This window comes from Diabrotica undecimpunctata, chromosome 6 (genome assembly GCF_040954645.1).
Source record: "Diabrotica undecimpunctata isolate CICGRU chromosome 6, icDiaUnde3, whole genome shotgun sequence".
In the NCBI taxonomy this organism is placed as follows: Eukaryota; Metazoa; Arthropoda; class Insecta; order Coleoptera; family Chrysomelidae; genus Diabrotica; species Diabrotica undecimpunctata.
Window position 1 is genome coordinate 29,586,058 of NC_092808.1, and position 18,202 is coordinate 29,604,259.

The window sequence follows — 18,202 nt, forward strand, 5'->3', positions numbered from 1 at the left end:
TTAGTAAATATACTTTAACTAAACATTATGTGATTGGTTGCTGAAATCGACAGGTAATTTATTTCTGATGCTATTATGCAGGAAATCTTGAGTTGCAAGAGATTAAATAAATGCAGGAAACTGAAATTTAAGTTTTTATTTTTTTCGTATTTCTTTCTACTTTATAGGATTGCAGCTGTTGCCATGCGATCACTGGATCGATTTTTAACATTACAGCAATCATAATAAACACAATAATCTGCCAAAACAAATTCGATACATTATTAAATGCCATTATTGAATTTTCTGGAATAGTTATTACTTTTAGAATAATTTAAATAAATTTCTGAACTGATGTGATTCCATATTCTCAACAGAATACTATTTAGTTGAGGATTATTATTCCCAGACACAGAAACTTTTTATATATCAAAAAAGTTCATTATCATAATACATATATTAAAATTTTCGATAGGAACTGTTAGATGTCCCCAATGTTTCTATTTTTATGGATATTTGCATCTCACGCATCGGCTATTGAATTATAGCGATAAGGGAATTTTTGCGTATTATCACTAATTGAAATTACAAAAAACATCTGCTGTTTTCTAATCAACAATTGATTCATTAGCATCCCATTTTGCTGGAGATTATCAACTTTCATTTCATTCGTAACTTTACCAGGTTAATAACAATAATCAAAGCAATTAATCCAAATCACTTAAGTGGAATAATCACTATCTACCTATTTCTCAATTACGAGTTACAGTAGTGTGATTCCATTATATTTAAAGTCCAATGAAATAAGGTAAGATGGATGTTCTTCGTGACCTACTATTCGTAACGTTTTTATACAATTCTTTGTAGTTTTACTTTTAATTGACAGTTACTGATGGTTGGGTGCTTAGATAGTACAGCAGACGACTTTCTGCTTGTAATGCTTATCAAATAGTGCAATTTGTAACAACAGTAAACAAAATTGGTTTTTAAATTAATTCTTTAATATATACAAGGTGATGCAATTTGAGTTTTGGAGTATTGTGAGAATATAAGTGTGTAATGTTTGGTTTTCAGATTTTGGCACAAATTCTACATAAATCAGGGATAAATATTATAAAACAAGGTTAAAAAGTAGAAAGCTCTTTTATGTTCTGCTATACGTTTGTTAAAAGTTGTACCAGTTTGACCGATGTAAGTTTTTGAGCAGTCACCACATTTAAGTTTGTATACACAACTGTGTAAGTGCTTTTTATTTTGGTTCATGTTGTTTTTAATATATTTGACTAAGTTGTTGTTTGTTTGTAATAGCTGGTGTTATTCCTTTCTTTTTTATGTGTTTGGCTATTTTTGTTGATATCTTGTCTGTATATCTAATCGGGCAGAAGTTTTTGATTTAAAATTTTATAAATTGTTTGTTCGTTTTACCCTATTTGCTTAATGATTTTAATTTTATCTCAAGTTGTATTTTGACATCGGAATTTCTCAGCCTCCTAAATTATACTCTTTGATTAAACAATAATGACGGTATTAGATTTTTATTGCGACGCAGGGCAGCGGCAAGCCGCTTATACGTATTTCAACCTGTCCCAACCTGGCGCCGCAGTCGCAATTTGGTGATTGTATTTTTCCCCATCTAAACAGTAAGTCGGAACATCTGCCACAGTTCGTCCTTATTCTATTGAGTGTGGTCCAAATTCGTCTCGGTTGGTTGAAGCCCTCAGGTTTGCTTGTAATACATGGCATGTTCCAGTTAGCTGGTGCAGCGTTATTCTCCCATTGTTCTCTCCACCGTTCAGTTACATTAAAGTTTTGATCTACTAGATTTTTGCTGTTTTTAGAGGCGGATGTCTTGAACGGAGTCTATTTATGTCTCTGGCGGAAGTTCCTACATGGGAGCGGAGCTCAGGATCAGTATTGATTTTTGTAAATTCTCTGACAAGGGCATGTTCCCGGCGGATGGGTGGTGGAGCTATATGACTCAAAGCTGGTAACCAGTAAGTGGGTTGGCCTTGTAAGAGTGGCCTTGATTGTGCCCGATATAGTTCGCATGGCTTGGTTGAGTTGGACATCAACACGGTGAGTATGTGGACTGTTTATCCATACTGGTGCACAGTATTCCGCTACGGGGTATACCAGTCCTAATGCTGTCGATCTAAGTGTGGGTGCTGAGGAGCCCCATGTAGTGCCGCAGAGCTTTTGCAGGATGTTGTTACGAGTTCGGAGTTTTGCAGCAGTCTTAGTAATACCAGGTAACCCAGTCATCCTTTATAATCCAAATGAAGATACCGACAACAGTGATACTAAGTCTGGATCTAATTCTTAATTACACTGTAAGGCAAAACGTTTTCATTTTCTCATTAAGTAATAACAATTTTGACTGTTTTGGATGTTTGTGTTACCAATACAATTTACGAGGATAGATTGATTTAAACTAGCCTGTGATAGATGGCGCTACTTGATACCGAATTGGTTTCGGTGTTGATCATCGGGAATAAAAAATCTTCGGAAATAACGTTCTACAGGTTAGTATACAAATATGTAAACAAAGTAATGGCCCGTACTTCAGAGAATAAATTAATAGTATTTGACTGTATTAATTTATCTTTATGTATAATATATCGTGTTTTTTGTGTTTACCGCGGGATAAATAAATCATAGTTTATTAAAAATGTATTGTACTTTGTAGATTATGATTAAATCTTCTGAATAACTACTCATATTTTTATAGTAGTTTTAATATTATTGAGTCCGGCCATGATCCCACCGCCATATTGGTTTCACAGTTAGCCACGCCTACCTACGCTGTTTTTAATACACACGTTAATATGCTCATAGCTTCTCCATAGATTCTAACTCGATGGTGTTGATATTGCCATTCATGACATGACGTCTGTCAAAATTTTAAGTTTTAAAAACAATTAGTTTGGTTTTTACAGCCGTCAGAAGCAAGCAAATTTTGTGTTTTCGGAGAAATGAAAAAAGTCGAGTATCGTTCGGTGATTAAGTTCCTCCACAAACAGGGTAAAACGAATGTGCAAATCAAAGCCGACCTGGACGAAGTTTATGGTGAGGTTGCATCTTCGTTAGCAACAGTAAAATTTTGGAAAGCTGAATTTGTTCGTGGTTGTATGAGTGTTTTTGATGATGAGCGTCCCGGGAGGCCAAATGAAGTCACCACGCCGGAAATGATCAACAAAGTCCATGACATGATTATGGCAGATCGTCGAATTAAGCTCCGTGAGTTAATAGAGGTCCTAAACATTTCCTACGAACACGTACACAACATCATTCACCATCATTTGGACATGAAAAAGCTATCCGCGCGATGGGTGCCGCGTTTGCTGAGAATCGATCAAATGCAAAAACGTGTGACCACTTCGAAGACGCTTTTGGCGATGATACGGCGCGATCCGAAGGATTTTTTTCGCCGATTTATCACCATTGATGAAACCTGGGTGCATTATTACACACCGGAAACCAAAGAACAGTCCAAACAGTGGCGCAAACGCGGCGAAGGGCCGCCGAAGAAGGCAAAGAGTGCACATTCGGCCGGCAAAGTGATGGCGACTGTTTTCTGGGATGCGAAGGGCATCAACCACATCGACTACTTGGAAAAAGGAAAAACAATCAATGGTGAGTACTACGCAACATTATTGGATCGATTCGATGCCGAATTGCGTCGAAAACGCCCCGGTTTGGAACGCAAAAAATGCTCTTTCACCAAGACAATGCACCGGCTCACCGATCGGCCGTCGCCATGGCAAAATTACACGAATTGGGCTATGAATTGGTTGAACACCCACCGTATTCCCCAGATCTTGCCGCCAGCGATTTTTTCCTGTTTCCAAACCTAAAAAAATGGCTCGGAGGACGCCGTTTCGCAACAAATGTGAAGTCTTCGCTGAAACTTCGGCCTATTTTGAAGAGCTCGAGCAAAAGTACTATTTGGATGGGATAAAAAAATTGGAACATCGTTTTACTAAGTGTATCGAGCTAAAAGGGGACTTATGTTGAGAAATAAATCGATTTAATTCTAAAAAACTTGTTTTTTCTATCAAAGACTAGTTTTATATCAATCCACCGTCGTAGAAACAATAAAATTTAATAATTTTCTTGTATATTTCTCTAAATGAATGTAAAATACATTATCAGTTAAAACCGTATTTTTACTTGTCTTCGACAGTGCATACCTCTTACGAAAACATATAAGTAACTTCATTGAAAAGCTCATGATAAAGGAAAGAAAGGAAGGTCTAAAGAAAACTAGAAGTAGGTAAGTACCTAATAGATAAATATATCAGAAAGAGTTGTCGTGGACGATAAGAATACAGAAAGATTTCGACTTGCAAGAATACGTTTTAACCAATCTACTAGTACTATTTTATCAGTCGAACTTTGAGATCATCATCAAAAGTTTTGTTACAAAACTATTCAATTTTTATAGTGAAATTCCTTACTACTAAGTAAGTATAAAATAAGAAATATTGTACAAACTTACCTAAAGTCGAGGCTCAAATTTCTCTGATGGTTGCTCAATCTCGTTTTGATGTTGAGCGAACTGTTAGGCCTGCCATGAACCGACGGTACACTATCCCTACAGCTGGTCAATTTCTGGCGTTTTAAATGCGTCGTTACATTGGGCTGCTGCTGCTGTTGCACCAGCCCTCCGGCGGGAGACACTCCATTCATCGTTACCTCTATCTCTACCTCCTCATTTTAACGAAGGGTCTTTTGTTGCACGCACATTGATGGTTTGTTGGGTACGTTGAAATGTTTTTGAGCTGGAAAGAACAAAAATTCGACTTAATAATTTTATATATGCGAATTTTTTGTATGTCATGGGAATTTTAGAAACTATAGAAGAGAACAATAACTCTAAGCTTAAATTAAAAAAAAACTGACAACTAAGTAAGTAATGTGACAGAATGACGTTCCATAAAACGTAGGCTACACTGGCGTCGAAATGTTGTCATTATTTTTAAGATATATAGGTTATAAGCAAAACAAACCCGATCTCACTATAGTCACAGAATAAATAACAATCGGAATGCCCACTCTGAGATGCCGCCTTTGAAGTTTATCAGCACGCGATCGTCATATTTTAGAGGGAAACATAGACTCGAATTGAGAAATTTGTGACAAGCTACGACAGAACTGTAATTTAAATTTTTAGAGATTAATAATTTAGTACATTTGAAATAATTTAATGTATTCTTCAACTAAAAGTACGAATAAAATAGTGCATATTATGTCTATAGTTGCCGTAAATAAATTAAACTGGGTTAATTTTTCTATGCACAACAGATAAAATGTCACTGAACAGCACTGGTTCCGTTTAAAACATGGCTGATTCCGTCTGCGCGTACTTATTTTTTCAAGCAGAGTGGGCATTCTGATTGTTTATTATTCTGTGCTATAGTTCAAAGTTAACAGCTTGGTAACTTCCTCTACCAATTCACAATTAATTAATATTAAAATAAAGATAACTTCAGAACAGAAGTTTAAATGGTCATGGAAGTCTCATAAATATGCAATTTGTTTCATTTATAAACAGTAAGTATATCATCAACAAACAGTATAGGCGGTTCACTCAGCTTAGAAATATTTTGACAGTGTCATTGCCAGAAACATAACAAAAATGCCTACCACACCTTATAAATAGCTGAAATAAACTTTAATAAGATCTCACAGACTATGGTTTCTTCTGATATATCAACCGGTTTCCGAAAGGCTGATCATTACCAAAATTAGGTAATCTACTGTTAACAGTCGATTAAATGCATTTTGAGTTGCAGAAACATCGATCAAACTTCAATCACATAACACACATTAACTAATCTAACAAGCAAATAATCGATGATTAACAGCCTGTCAGAAGTATTTTGGGTTTCCGAAACGCTACTTATCGTTTTATCTATGTCAAACTTCTGTCATACTAGCTTGTCAGGTAATCTGACATTTTTGGACGATTAATCTTATAATCTTTGGTTATGTACCAATGGCTGTAAGTAAATAAAATAAAATCTTTGGTTACGTTGTAAGATACATAAACCTAAGATGTTTTATAAAAAGCTGTTGTTTAGGCTGGCCTAGATATTAACCTCGCGAAAACAGAGTACCTATCTACAAGTGAAGAAGACATAGAAGATCTACAGATTGATGACAACGTAACAATCAAAGGAAAGGATAAATTCAAATACCTGGGGTTTATAATCACGAAAAAGGCAACAACAGAGGAAGAAATTACACAAAGATTAGGACAAACAAGAACAGCAATCCGACAACTTAACTCAGTATGGTGGGATAGACACCTAAATATGAAGACAAAAACGCAGATTTATAAAACATTAGTGCGAAGTATTATGACATATGGGGCTGAAAATTGGATCATAAACAAGAAAACCAGCAGTAAGATAGTAGCAACAGAGATGGAATGCCTGCGAAGATGCTGCAGAGTAACAAGAATGGATAGGAGAAGTAATGACGAAATAAAGCAAAGAACATCAATAGAAACAGACATACTAACATATATAGAACAAAAAAGACTAAAGTGGTATGGACATGTAAGAAGAACTAGCGACAGCAGATGGATAAAGAGAATAACCGAATGGAGCCCCATAGGAAGGAGGAAAAGAGGACGACCCCGAAAATCCTGGAGGAACGAAGTAGACGACGCCATGAGTAAGAGAGGACTAAACGATGGAGAATGGAACAACAGAGAGAGATGGAAACGGTTGAGCGAGGGAAGGCAGTGAATACTGTAGAATCCCTAAATATATATATACTGTTGTTTAGAAAGAACCCAAAAATATTGTTACAAAGGTTCATTTTAAGAATAAAAGATGATAAATGACAAATTGGTAAACATTAACGAACGACACAAAATTATTAGTTAGTTAGGTTATGTTTGTTTGTTGATTTTCAGAATGCAGATTACACATAAACAGGAATGATGGTAAAGTGAAACAGCAACATTACTTTCTTAATTTAAAGCAAGATAAAGAACAATTCGTACAGAAATAATAAACGATTACAATCGATTCTACTGTTTCCATGTAAAATCGTGTGTCAAATAATCTATAATCGGTGATCACGTAATTTTACCATAATTTTCGTTTCGGAAACCTGTCGCTTGTTAACAATTGATCAAATTTGATACTGGATTACATGATTGGAAATTTGAATAACGTTTCGGAAACCGGCCGTTAGTCTTATAACTCAGAAATATATTAATAAGCTTAACACAGTATTTATTGAAAGATTATTCTTAGATTGTAAGAAATCTACCCTTCACTTAGCTCTACTAGCAGAATTGGCGCAATATGATTTCAAACATAGAAGTTTATTATTAGCCACTAAATTTTTAAGTAAGATCGTTAATATCAAAAACCATCCTTTGATTTTATCCCTTTTTAACTTACGGAAAAAACTTATAATCAAACCTAATTTTTATAATGAAGATAACATAACTTAGTTTCAACACTGGAATACATTTTTCCTTATTTTAACAAAATATATTTACAAAGGTAATAATTTTCCATTTTATCAGGTGGATTTTGATACATTGGTTAATTAAAAAAAATTAATTATAAAATAATAAAGAATGTATAAGTACTTGATTAGAGAAAAATATTTATTATGTGCTGAAAAATATATTAATGATTTTACTTTCATTTATATTTATACGAACGCCTCAAAAAATTGTAACAAAGGAGGTTTTGCCATTTATATTCCTAGTATCAATTACAAATTTTTATCCACACCTGATGAACTGTGCATGTACAAAGCAGAAAACATGGCTATATATTAAGCATTTAATTTGTCCATTACTTAATAGACATCAAAAAATTATTATCTTCTCCGATTCTCTTAATGCAATTTCTAAAATTAATAAGAAATGGGTTTAAATTACTTATAGCATGGATAAAGGGGCATTCCGATATACCGGGCAACCTACAAGGTGACACTCTGGCCAAAATCGGGAGATATCTTAACGTTCCTTTATATATGAAATTAGATTCCCAGATTCCCAGGATATGTTACCCACAATTAAAAATGAAGTTAAAAACACTTGGAAAACTTTAATTAGTAAAAAAATATATCAATATTACAGAGTACAAAATATTTTCCATAATAAAGAATGGTTTCAAAACTGTCCATATAGGTAAAGGGAGACACATTACAACTATTACAAGAATACGAACCGGTCATTGTTTAACAAATCAAATGTCAATTATCTGTTCAGACTGAATTTTTGCAGACAACCCTTACTGTGAATGTGGCCTCATAGTAAACCTACATCATATATTTTTTGAATGCCCGATAAGGATCATTTCGGGCTTAGACCTATTACACTAAATTTATTTATATGAATCATAATTCACCAATTACTATAGTCTAATATTCCACTGCAAGATCACTACGTTCATAACGTTAATCAAACTCACATTTTTACATACAGTTGCCAGTCAAAAATTTAATTAAGTAATAATAATTAATTTTTGAACAAAAATTTTATTTCGTTCATTTATTTTTTAAATAAAATACGCTGCTCATACCGTATATGCATGTTTTTTATATCAAATTAAAGCAATTTTTTTTTAATATTATATAAGGTTGTCTGAGAAAGAATGGTTGCAAATTAGGGTTGCTATGGCTCGCCACAACTTGATCATGTCTGGACTTGACAAATAACCCCGCACCGCGGGTATAGATTTTAAGAAATTTATAAATAAATCCGCACGCTGTATTTTGTTTAATATTTTTATACATTTCTCCCACCAATCAGTATGTTTCTCACGACAGCATTCAACGCAGCTAATCCATGTCTTGTCAAACCTTGGATGATATATTAGGCTGCAGTCACAGTAGCGCGAAACTCTTTTGTGTAGTTCAGTGCCTTTCTGCACTAGCATACTGAACCATGATCCATGGTATGCTAGCGCCCAGCTTGTTTACTCGTCACCTAGCCAATCTTTAGCATTTCCTCGGCAAAATCAAATAAAATATGCCGCCAAGAATGGCTATGTAGCCTTTTTCATTGCCGAGTATTAGTTACGCTAGCTTTATCGTAAAGTCAGCTTAACCATTGTTTCTTGGAAACGGTTGCAGCAATAAATTGTTTCTTGGTGTAAACAACAAAAAATAAGCAATTAATTCCTAGCGGTTCGTTGTTTTTTTTCAAAGTTTTTGGCCGATTTATCGATTTTTCCGGGGATAAGTTTTGCACTAAGGGATGATGGGGCAGTTTTTGGGGATTGGTCAATGTACCAATCAATAGCAATTAATTAGCAATCAAATACCTCCAAATTGATGTCCTGTTTCTCGGACATCAATCAATTCCTTGCGGTCCGTTTTGAGCTAAGGGATGATGGAGTAGCTTTTGGGGATTGATTAATATACCAATTAACAGCAATTAATTAGCAATAAAATATGCCGAAAAGATGAGCCCTGTACCTATTTTCCTTCCCGAGATATAGCTCTATGGCTATGCTTTGCTTTACTATAAAGTTAGCATATCCACTGTTTCTCGGAAACGGCTACAGCAATAAATTTTTTCTTTCCATAATAAATTAGCAATAAATTATAGTGTTGGTCTGAATTCGGCCCGATAAAATGGATATACTAACTTTACAGACATTAGTAAATAAATTAATAGGCTTACACATTTTAAGGATGTGAACTTTTGAGAGCATTTTAACATTTGATGTGATTTTATAAAATTATTATTGTCATTGGTCCTAGTAAATACATTTATCTGTTCTTTAACTGCAAAGTGATTTATTTCTCGTTTTTAACAAATTTTTTCTATCAAACTTTTTATGTATGAATTAGGAATAACAAGTTTTTGCAAAATCTGCAAAAATATACAGGGTCTCATTTAAATTAAATAGGCTGAGGGTATTTCCGTTGAAACCACAAGTAGTAACAAAAAATATGGCATCAGATGCGTTATGTGTCATTGTACTTGCATGCAAAGTTTCATGAATTGCGTCTTTTTTGTTTCAAAGATATTTATTTGGTTCCATACTTTATCCCAACACTGTATATACTGGCGGATGTTTCTGTCAATAAACTTTCTGTCGGTTTCTACCTTTCCCCCATCATCCTTTCAGCTGCCATCCAGCAAAATTATTCTATTCAAGTTGTGTTCCAACCAAAAGCAAAATGTGCACTTGCATTTGTCTTGATGTTCTTCATACCCTTTATGTGGTGCTATTCTATGCACGTGTTAATTAGGAATGAATGAGTGTAGAGGAATGTATACATACTTCACACTCTTATACATACAGGGTGTGCATATTTAGTTCAATTAACAATATAGTTAACCTGTTATCATTCCGAAGAATGATATTCTTTGACATTCCGAAGAATTAATAACATGAGTGAGGATGAAATAAATAAAGTAAGCAAGAGAAATCGTCGACATCCAAAAACTTTAGATTTGCACCAGTCAATTAAACTTGCAATTAAAAATATTATATATAATATGTATATAAAGCCAAAGACCATATAAGTTTAACATGGATATTAGTTTAACAAGTTTGTGGAGAGTGCTGAAACATTTAGGTTTTCGATATAAAAAAACAAATAATAGACAAGTATTGTGTGAACTCTCTAATGTTGTTTCAAAACGGTGACATTTTTAAGAAAATACATGAGCAATAAAACGTCTGATAGTAAGGGGCAAGTTGTATTTTTAGATGAAACTTGGATTTTCGCTAAAGGAAATATGTCAAAATCATCCTGGCAAGATGGCACCACAAAATGTTATTCTTCTAGTTGTTCCGGTAATGGTAAACGCTACATTATACTTCATGCTGGAAATGATGAGGGTTTTATTCCTGACGCTAGTTTAATTTCTTTGTCCACAAAGAATACAGGTGATTACCATGGAATATGGATGCAAATATTTTTGAAAAACGGTTTGAAGAAAATTTGTTAAAAAAATTGGAGCGAACATCCATAATAGTGTTGGATAATATATCCTACCACTCAAGAGTAGAAGAAATAAAGTTGTTGTTGACAGAAAAGAAAATTTATCACAGTGACATATTTTTAAAAGTTGATTTACTTCAAGGGTGTGGAAAGCACAAAATTCAAAAGAAATTTGTTAATGGCCAAATGGTTCTTAAATATGGCCATGACGTTCTCCGACTTCCGCCCTACCATGCCAGATGCCGCTAGCGTTCTTAATTTTATGAAAAGAATCGCTAGAACAAATAAAGGCAGAACAATGGCAAAACTGTATTAAACATACAGAAGACATACTCATTTAGTCTTTTCAAACCAAGCGAGTTATAGATGAGGTCCGGCCTCTAATTATTCAGATAGTGATGACTCTGATAGTGAAATATCAGACAGTGAATAGGACAAATCGTTTGCTAAAAAGAAGTAACAAAAAAGTGTTTCCAGAATTCAATTCGGACTTTGTGGTGTGTTTTAGTTAAATGATAAAGGACCTTCAGTCTAATTACTGGACTGCATACTCTCAATAGCTTTGGTAGTCTCAATGTAGTCTCAATGGACTACACGTGTTTAAACCTTTTGTTTTGCTGAAAACTCAGAAGTGATTTAGTGCTAATTTGTTTCAAGGTTATATTTAATGCAGTGTCTGCAGAAAGTAAAGTCTTGAATGTATTTTATTCAAATCTGGACATACCAGCAACTTGGCAAGTTTTTTCCAATTTTACTGCATGCAAAGCCATTCGTATAATTATCACTCTACGCAAAATAGAGACTTATAGAGACCTTGATGAACATTTTATATCGACAAATAATTTCAAGTATTCGAAATATTCCGTCCCACCTCTTTTAACAAGCCTTGTATATACATATATTCATTTTATTTGCTTTAAACAGTAAAATCCAATATTATTATTGAACATAAAATACAGGAAATGAAATATTTTTACTTTTCAAGTGATCAGAATTAAATATTAACGCCCCACTGTTTGAGGCCCACTAATCATATCTTATCAGATAATCTTCTATCTGATCTATCGTCATAGGATAAAAGGACTTTAACAATTTTTTAGTCTTATCTTTAGTGTCCACTATGAAACTGTTTTATCTTCAAGATTAAAAAACTTGAAACTTTTCAAGTGTGTCTTTGATACACTCAATGAAAATACCCAAACTTTTAAAAACATATTAAACAAAACAAGAAAAAATATACATTAAGTGTTTTATTATATTTATCAGTTTAAATTCTGTGTTATCAAATAAATAAGGATTGGTCATAATATAAAAATATTATTCATACAAAATTTCCGCTTTAACGAACTATTAATAAATTTAATCATTTATATAAAATAAATCCAACCAATCCATTAGAACATAATTAATATTGTCTTTTTTAATAAAGCAAATGTATAAGCCAGTATTGTATAAACAAAATACAGTTCCATACAAACAATATACATACCCCAACCACAAAGCAACATATTTGTTTTCCACTTATTTTATACATATAAAAAATGCAATGCCACAGAAAGTTATTAAGTAAATGTATGAATGTTGATTAATAAATTATTAAACAAGCCATAATTTCTGAATTACAATGCTCATGGTAACATATTGTCACCTTTAGAAATGATAACAAATACTTAACAATGATAAGTACAAGGGGTAAATTTTTTTACAGTTTTTATGTCATTCTGCTCAAAAAAGATCCTGCATAATTATTGTTCTTTGAAATGTACCATTCTCAAGAAATACAGTGGTTAAAAATTATGATTTTGGATTTTGAATGCAGAGATGGAAAACCTGTAAATACTGAGATAATTAATAAACCTGGTAAAAATGACAATGAGGAACATTGTGATAAAGATCAGGTATGATGGTAAGCTTTCATACTGTGGAAACAAAAAGGTACTAAAACAGGACGATTTGGTGTACTAAGACCCTTCAAATAGCTGCAAAAGACAAACTCAGCAAGGAGCAAAGTCAGTGTGTATGGGAATAACTAGTGCCATGCATACTACTCCAACAATAGCTATGGAGGCTCTACTAGGCCTGCTTCCTTTGCATTTAATAATACAAGGAGAAGCAAGATTGGAAGCTTAGATAATAAAAGAATCACTGAAACTTTGCAATGAAGGAACTGGGCATATGAGTGTTATAAAGACTGTGACGAAGGAGATTTTTAATAAGAAACCAGATCAGATGACAAAAAACATAATTTTAAGAATTCATCTTAAGTAGGGTGCCTATTCCAGAGAGGAATGTATGGAGAAACAAAGAGTACCATAACAAATAGGGTAAGATCTGGCATACAGATAAATCCAAAACTACAGAGAGTGTGGGGACAGTCCAATAATCCGAGAATTGAAAGTGAAAGCTTTGCCTTGGGGACAAACTGCATTATTTTTCAAGCGGAGATTTATACAATACCGTAATGTGCAAAAGTAGATAATGAGAGAGCTCTTGGAAATAAGCAGGTCCATATATTGCCTAACAGTCACGTGGCAAAGAAGGCATTGGCATGTCAGGAAGTGATGTCTAGGCTGGTGAGTTACTACATCAAAGAACTAAATGAACTGGGAGACCAGAACAAGGTTGAGCTTGTTTGGGTACTAGGACATCAGAGCATCAAAGGCGATGAAAAAGCAGATCAACCTGCAAAAAGAATCAAATGAACTGGTTGTAACTATAAGAGTACCAAAGGCTGCAATTCGTGGGGCTGTAGAGGACTGGATCAGAGAGTCATGAGCAATATTAGGAGAAAATTCCAAAACAAACACATGACAAAATCTTTATTGGTGGACCATGTAGAAAAAGCACAAAGAAACTGCTTCATAAGGGCAGGAACAAACAGTAACAGGAATGTTGACCATGCATGCACCAGTAAGAAAACTTCTGAATAAAATGGAGACTTTAACTGCAGACTCTGTGACAAGGAACTAGAAACTGTAAAATATGTATTATGCGATTGCCAGACACTGGACTGTAAAAGGCAAAAACTGTATGGGCAACCTAGACGAGACCCTGGCATATTTGGGACACACCAAGCTAAAGACCTATACAATCTTCTACAGGGTACAAAAATTCTAGACTGGGTGTAGGAAACAACAATAGACAGCAATCACAATAAGCTTCAGATTTCACGATAACAAAGATCTTTTGGATCAGACGGCCCAGTATGAATATTTAAGAAAGAACTAAGATATGCACTAAAAAAATACAAAAAATAGAGCTACAACATTGAATTTAGTTTAAAAGCAGAACATGACAAGAAAGTCTTTTTTAATTAAATGTATTAATACAAGAATTTAGTTTTAAAAGCAGATCATGACAATAAAGACTTTTTTAATTAAATGTATTACTTAATACAAAGATGTCTATATAAGAATCAAATCATTTATATGTGCTTTATAGATTTGGAAAAGGCATTTGATAAGGTCCTTTGCAAAACACTAATTCAAATACAAAATGTTTTGTTTCTTTCTTTTTTGTCTATGTTAGTTTTAAATTTTTGATATGTAGTAAATTAGGGTTTAAAAATTTTACTAATATACTTAATATTTTAATAGTTTATTTAAATTGGGCAATTGTTCGTTGACAAATAAATAATAAGGATTACCTGAATATTCCTCCGGAACCAACAGGTCCGAATGAAAATATAGAAACAAAAAGAAGAGTGAGACAGAGATGTGTTATGTAACCATTGTTTTTTTTTTAACTTACATAACTAATTAATCTTTTAAAAAGTCTTGAAATTGTAAAAATATGGAATTATAACCAACAGCAACTTGATGCTGTGGTAAAAGACATATTGGAAACACAAGAAGACTGTCATAGCTGAGAAATTTGTATGGGTGGTTCAAATGCAGTTCAAAGGAACCATTTAACACATCAGTGGATAAAATGCAAATAGCAGTGATAATACTGAACCTTTAATGGAAGAGAGCATTTAAAAATCAAGGGAATATTTAACCCTACGCGCAAGGAATTCATGATATATAATTGTTTGTTTAGAGTATATTTTTATGCAGCTCCAGTGTCGCACCCGGGGGGTTAGGGGGTTAACCCCCCCCCCCCAAGGACACTATTCCGACACTGTTACTCACAAACTTTAAGGACTCAAAATAATGGAGGTTACCTAAAAAAATTTCGGTGCCCAACCAAACCCCCCCACAGGAAAATTCTAGGTGCGCTACAATGCAGCTCAATACTACTATTTATAAATAATAAACATTTAAATAACACAACTTTTTAGAAAATACTATAAAATATGCCAAAAAGATAACTAAGCTTACAGGAAAAAACTAATAATCCAAAAATTGATATTCAACTATACTCTGCTTAAATCTATGAAGTATATGAGACATGCAATTGAGTAATTAAAATTATGTTTCTGTTCTTAGTTTCTTTTATATCATGTACATTCTATATAAATATTTCCTGGTACAACAAACAAAATAGGACAACAAAAACAGTGCCAACCCCAAGAGGGATGAGGCAGTCCTAATTCACCAATGTTTATTTTAATTTACTAATGGATATATGCATGATGTGAGAATTACAGCTTTGGGGATAGGACATACAAAACCTAGATACCTATTTAGCCAGAACTAAAAACCATAGATGGAAAAATAAAAACAGACCAGAATAATTTGAGCCAAAAGACTGTTAGACAAGAAACACAGGCATTGAATAGAACAAAAAAAACAACAATTAATATTAGTAGTAAGATAATAAAAGCTTCTTACAGAATAGGAAGAAATCAACAGTTCAGCAACATTTATTTTAGTTTTATTAAATCCTATAACCATCACTTGCTAGGATAAAAGCTAGATTTAACAGTACCAAGAAGTACCCCTTGTAAATGCCAACAATAGGTACTATTATTTCATATTTAAAGGAAGGTTTTTGTTATGAACACAAGTGTATCAGATTTATATTTAAACTAACAAAACACTGAGACAGTGTAAAATTTGATAATATTGTAAACAAAAATGAATATAAATCTTTATTAGAACAACTTGTTTCCACAATTTTGGTATATATTTTTACTTGGATCTTTGTTTTGTTTAGATGTACTTTTGACTGCCCATATTGCAGATAGTGATTATAGAGCAACTGAACCCTATGACCTTCTGCTAAAATTATGATATTAACTAGATAATATCCATAAAGTGTGGTATAATAATTAAATAAATAAATGCTGAGTGTGAGAAACATCAGAGAGCTACTGTTTGTCAGTATTTATGGTTTTCTTAAAGGGTGTGCCAACATAACCAATCACACTCTTATTAGAAAAAAAGTATAATTAAAAAATTAGATTAGAAATCGTAGAAGAAGCTATAGAAACTTTTGCTGAGGTATTTAGGTTTATCTGGTTATTCACATTTCACACATATGCACTTACTTTCTACTGTGTTGACTGACTACAAGTTGTAATCTATCTGTCAAATCCACATATTACTTTGATAAACACGCACGTCCTTTTTGTTGTTTCACAATAAAGTAATCCGCATATCACTGCTTGCACTAATTTTTGTTATACACACTATACACTAATATTTTGATTATTTGTTTTTATTTTAAATATTTTTCAACACCCAAACGAACGACAAACACAAACTGACACGATCACCACGACTAGAGCGCCACCGCCATTGCTACTGCTACATACATAACTAGAGAGGGGAGAACGTGAGGTTTGAACTAAAATGCGATGATGCCGTATTTAGAGAAATAGATAGAAATACTAAGATTTAATAAAAATATAAATCGATTCAATAAATAGTGGGACCTTAAGATAAAATATAAGTACCAATAATCCCTAAATTAAACTACTGCTTATCACTATTTTTTCAATGTAATCAAAATATTGTCAAGGATTGTATTTAAATAATTTTATGTTTGAGGGAATAATACCGTAAAGAATCGAAATGAAGAAATTGGTGGAAAATTCGACACAATCAAAAAGAATCCTGGGTTCCTCTCAGTATAGGAATGATTTAAAAATAAAGCAAAATATATCTAAAGCTTAAAATATAGTAACTGATTAAAAAAGTGATTTAATAAAATAAAGAATCGCAAATCGCCAGATTGAATCTTGAATCGTGTTTCACGCTCCTTGTTTAATTTTTTATTTTTCGAAGACATCTTGTATATACTTCACAGTCGTTTTCTACCCTGTACTTAAAATTTCATTATAAAAACTTAAATTTTATTATACTTCTGCACTTTTTTACGAATCTTGTCCATATTAGAAAGTTTTATACATATAATCGTCTGTATCTAAGCTGGAATCAGCGTTAATTATTAGAAGCAATTCCGAATCAGGTATAGGAAGTACAGACTTTTACGGCTGGCTAGTTTTTCATCAAATAGTTGGTACAATTTTATTTAACAGTCCATTGAGATCAGGATCTCTTCGGATTAAAGCAACACACGGTAATTGTGTTGCTTTAATCACTTCAATCATGTTCCGCATGAACTTCCAGGCCAGATTTCCCAATTTATGGCGTATCTTTGGTAAATTTTATTTTTCAATGTTATATTTCCACACAATTTATCTCAATCAGTGAACGTGCACCATACGTTATCGAAGATCTTTCGATAGAGGATCTTTTGATCCTCTATCTTGGATCGTCGCTATAACTGGTCAGTTACAACAACGTTCGATGGCTATCTTCTAAACGTGACACTTTACCAACTCCACGCTAATGATTTTACAACTCACCCAATCGATCAACTCACCCAATAGATTATTTTGGTTATGTTGAGGTAATGGGCTATGAAAATATCTTCCTGTGACAGTAAAATGATCTTGTTAAACTTTGATGGTCTTCTTCTTTCTTCTTTAAGTTCCATCTTCTATCGAAGGTTGGAAATCACCATGGCTATGCGGACTCTGTTGACTGCCGCTCTAAAAAGTTCTGCACTACTAAAATTCGACACAATAAAAAAGAATCCTGGGTTCCTTTCAGTATAGGAATGATTTAAAAATAAAGCAAAATATATCTGAAGCTTAAAATATAGTAACTGATGAAAGTGAAATAAATATACTTAAATGATATAAAACAAGGATTTAATAAAATAAAGAATCGCAAATCGCCAGATTGAATTCAATTCAAACCATTCCCTTAAGTTCTTAAGCCAGGATATTCTTCGTTTTTCCACATTTCGCTTTCCTCGGATTTTGCCTTGCATAATAAGTTGTAATAATGCGTAGTTTTGCCTTCTCATCACATGTCCTAAGTACTTAAGT

At 33.3% G+C, this 18,202-nt stretch overlaps 1 protein-coding gene across 1 annotated transcript in view; it reads right to left on the reverse strand.

The window, feature by feature from the left end:
* The window catches only part of fwd (phosphatidylinositol 4-kinase beta fwd), a 265,938-nt gene extending 249,324 nt beyond the window's left edge, over nt 1–16,614 (reverse strand). Inside the window, exons 1-2 of the mRNA XM_072534539.1 lie at nt 16,352–16,614; nt 4,478–4,760 (exon numbers count right to left, since the gene is read on the reverse strand). Coding sequence (XP_072390640.1) covers nt 4,478–4,668 — 191 coding nt within the window. The 5' untranslated portion in view covers nt 4,669–4,760; nt 16,352–16,614. The remainder of the gene's footprint in view (nt 1–4,477; nt 4,761–16,351) is intronic.
* Nucleotides 16,615–18,202: the final 1,588 nt, after the last annotated feature.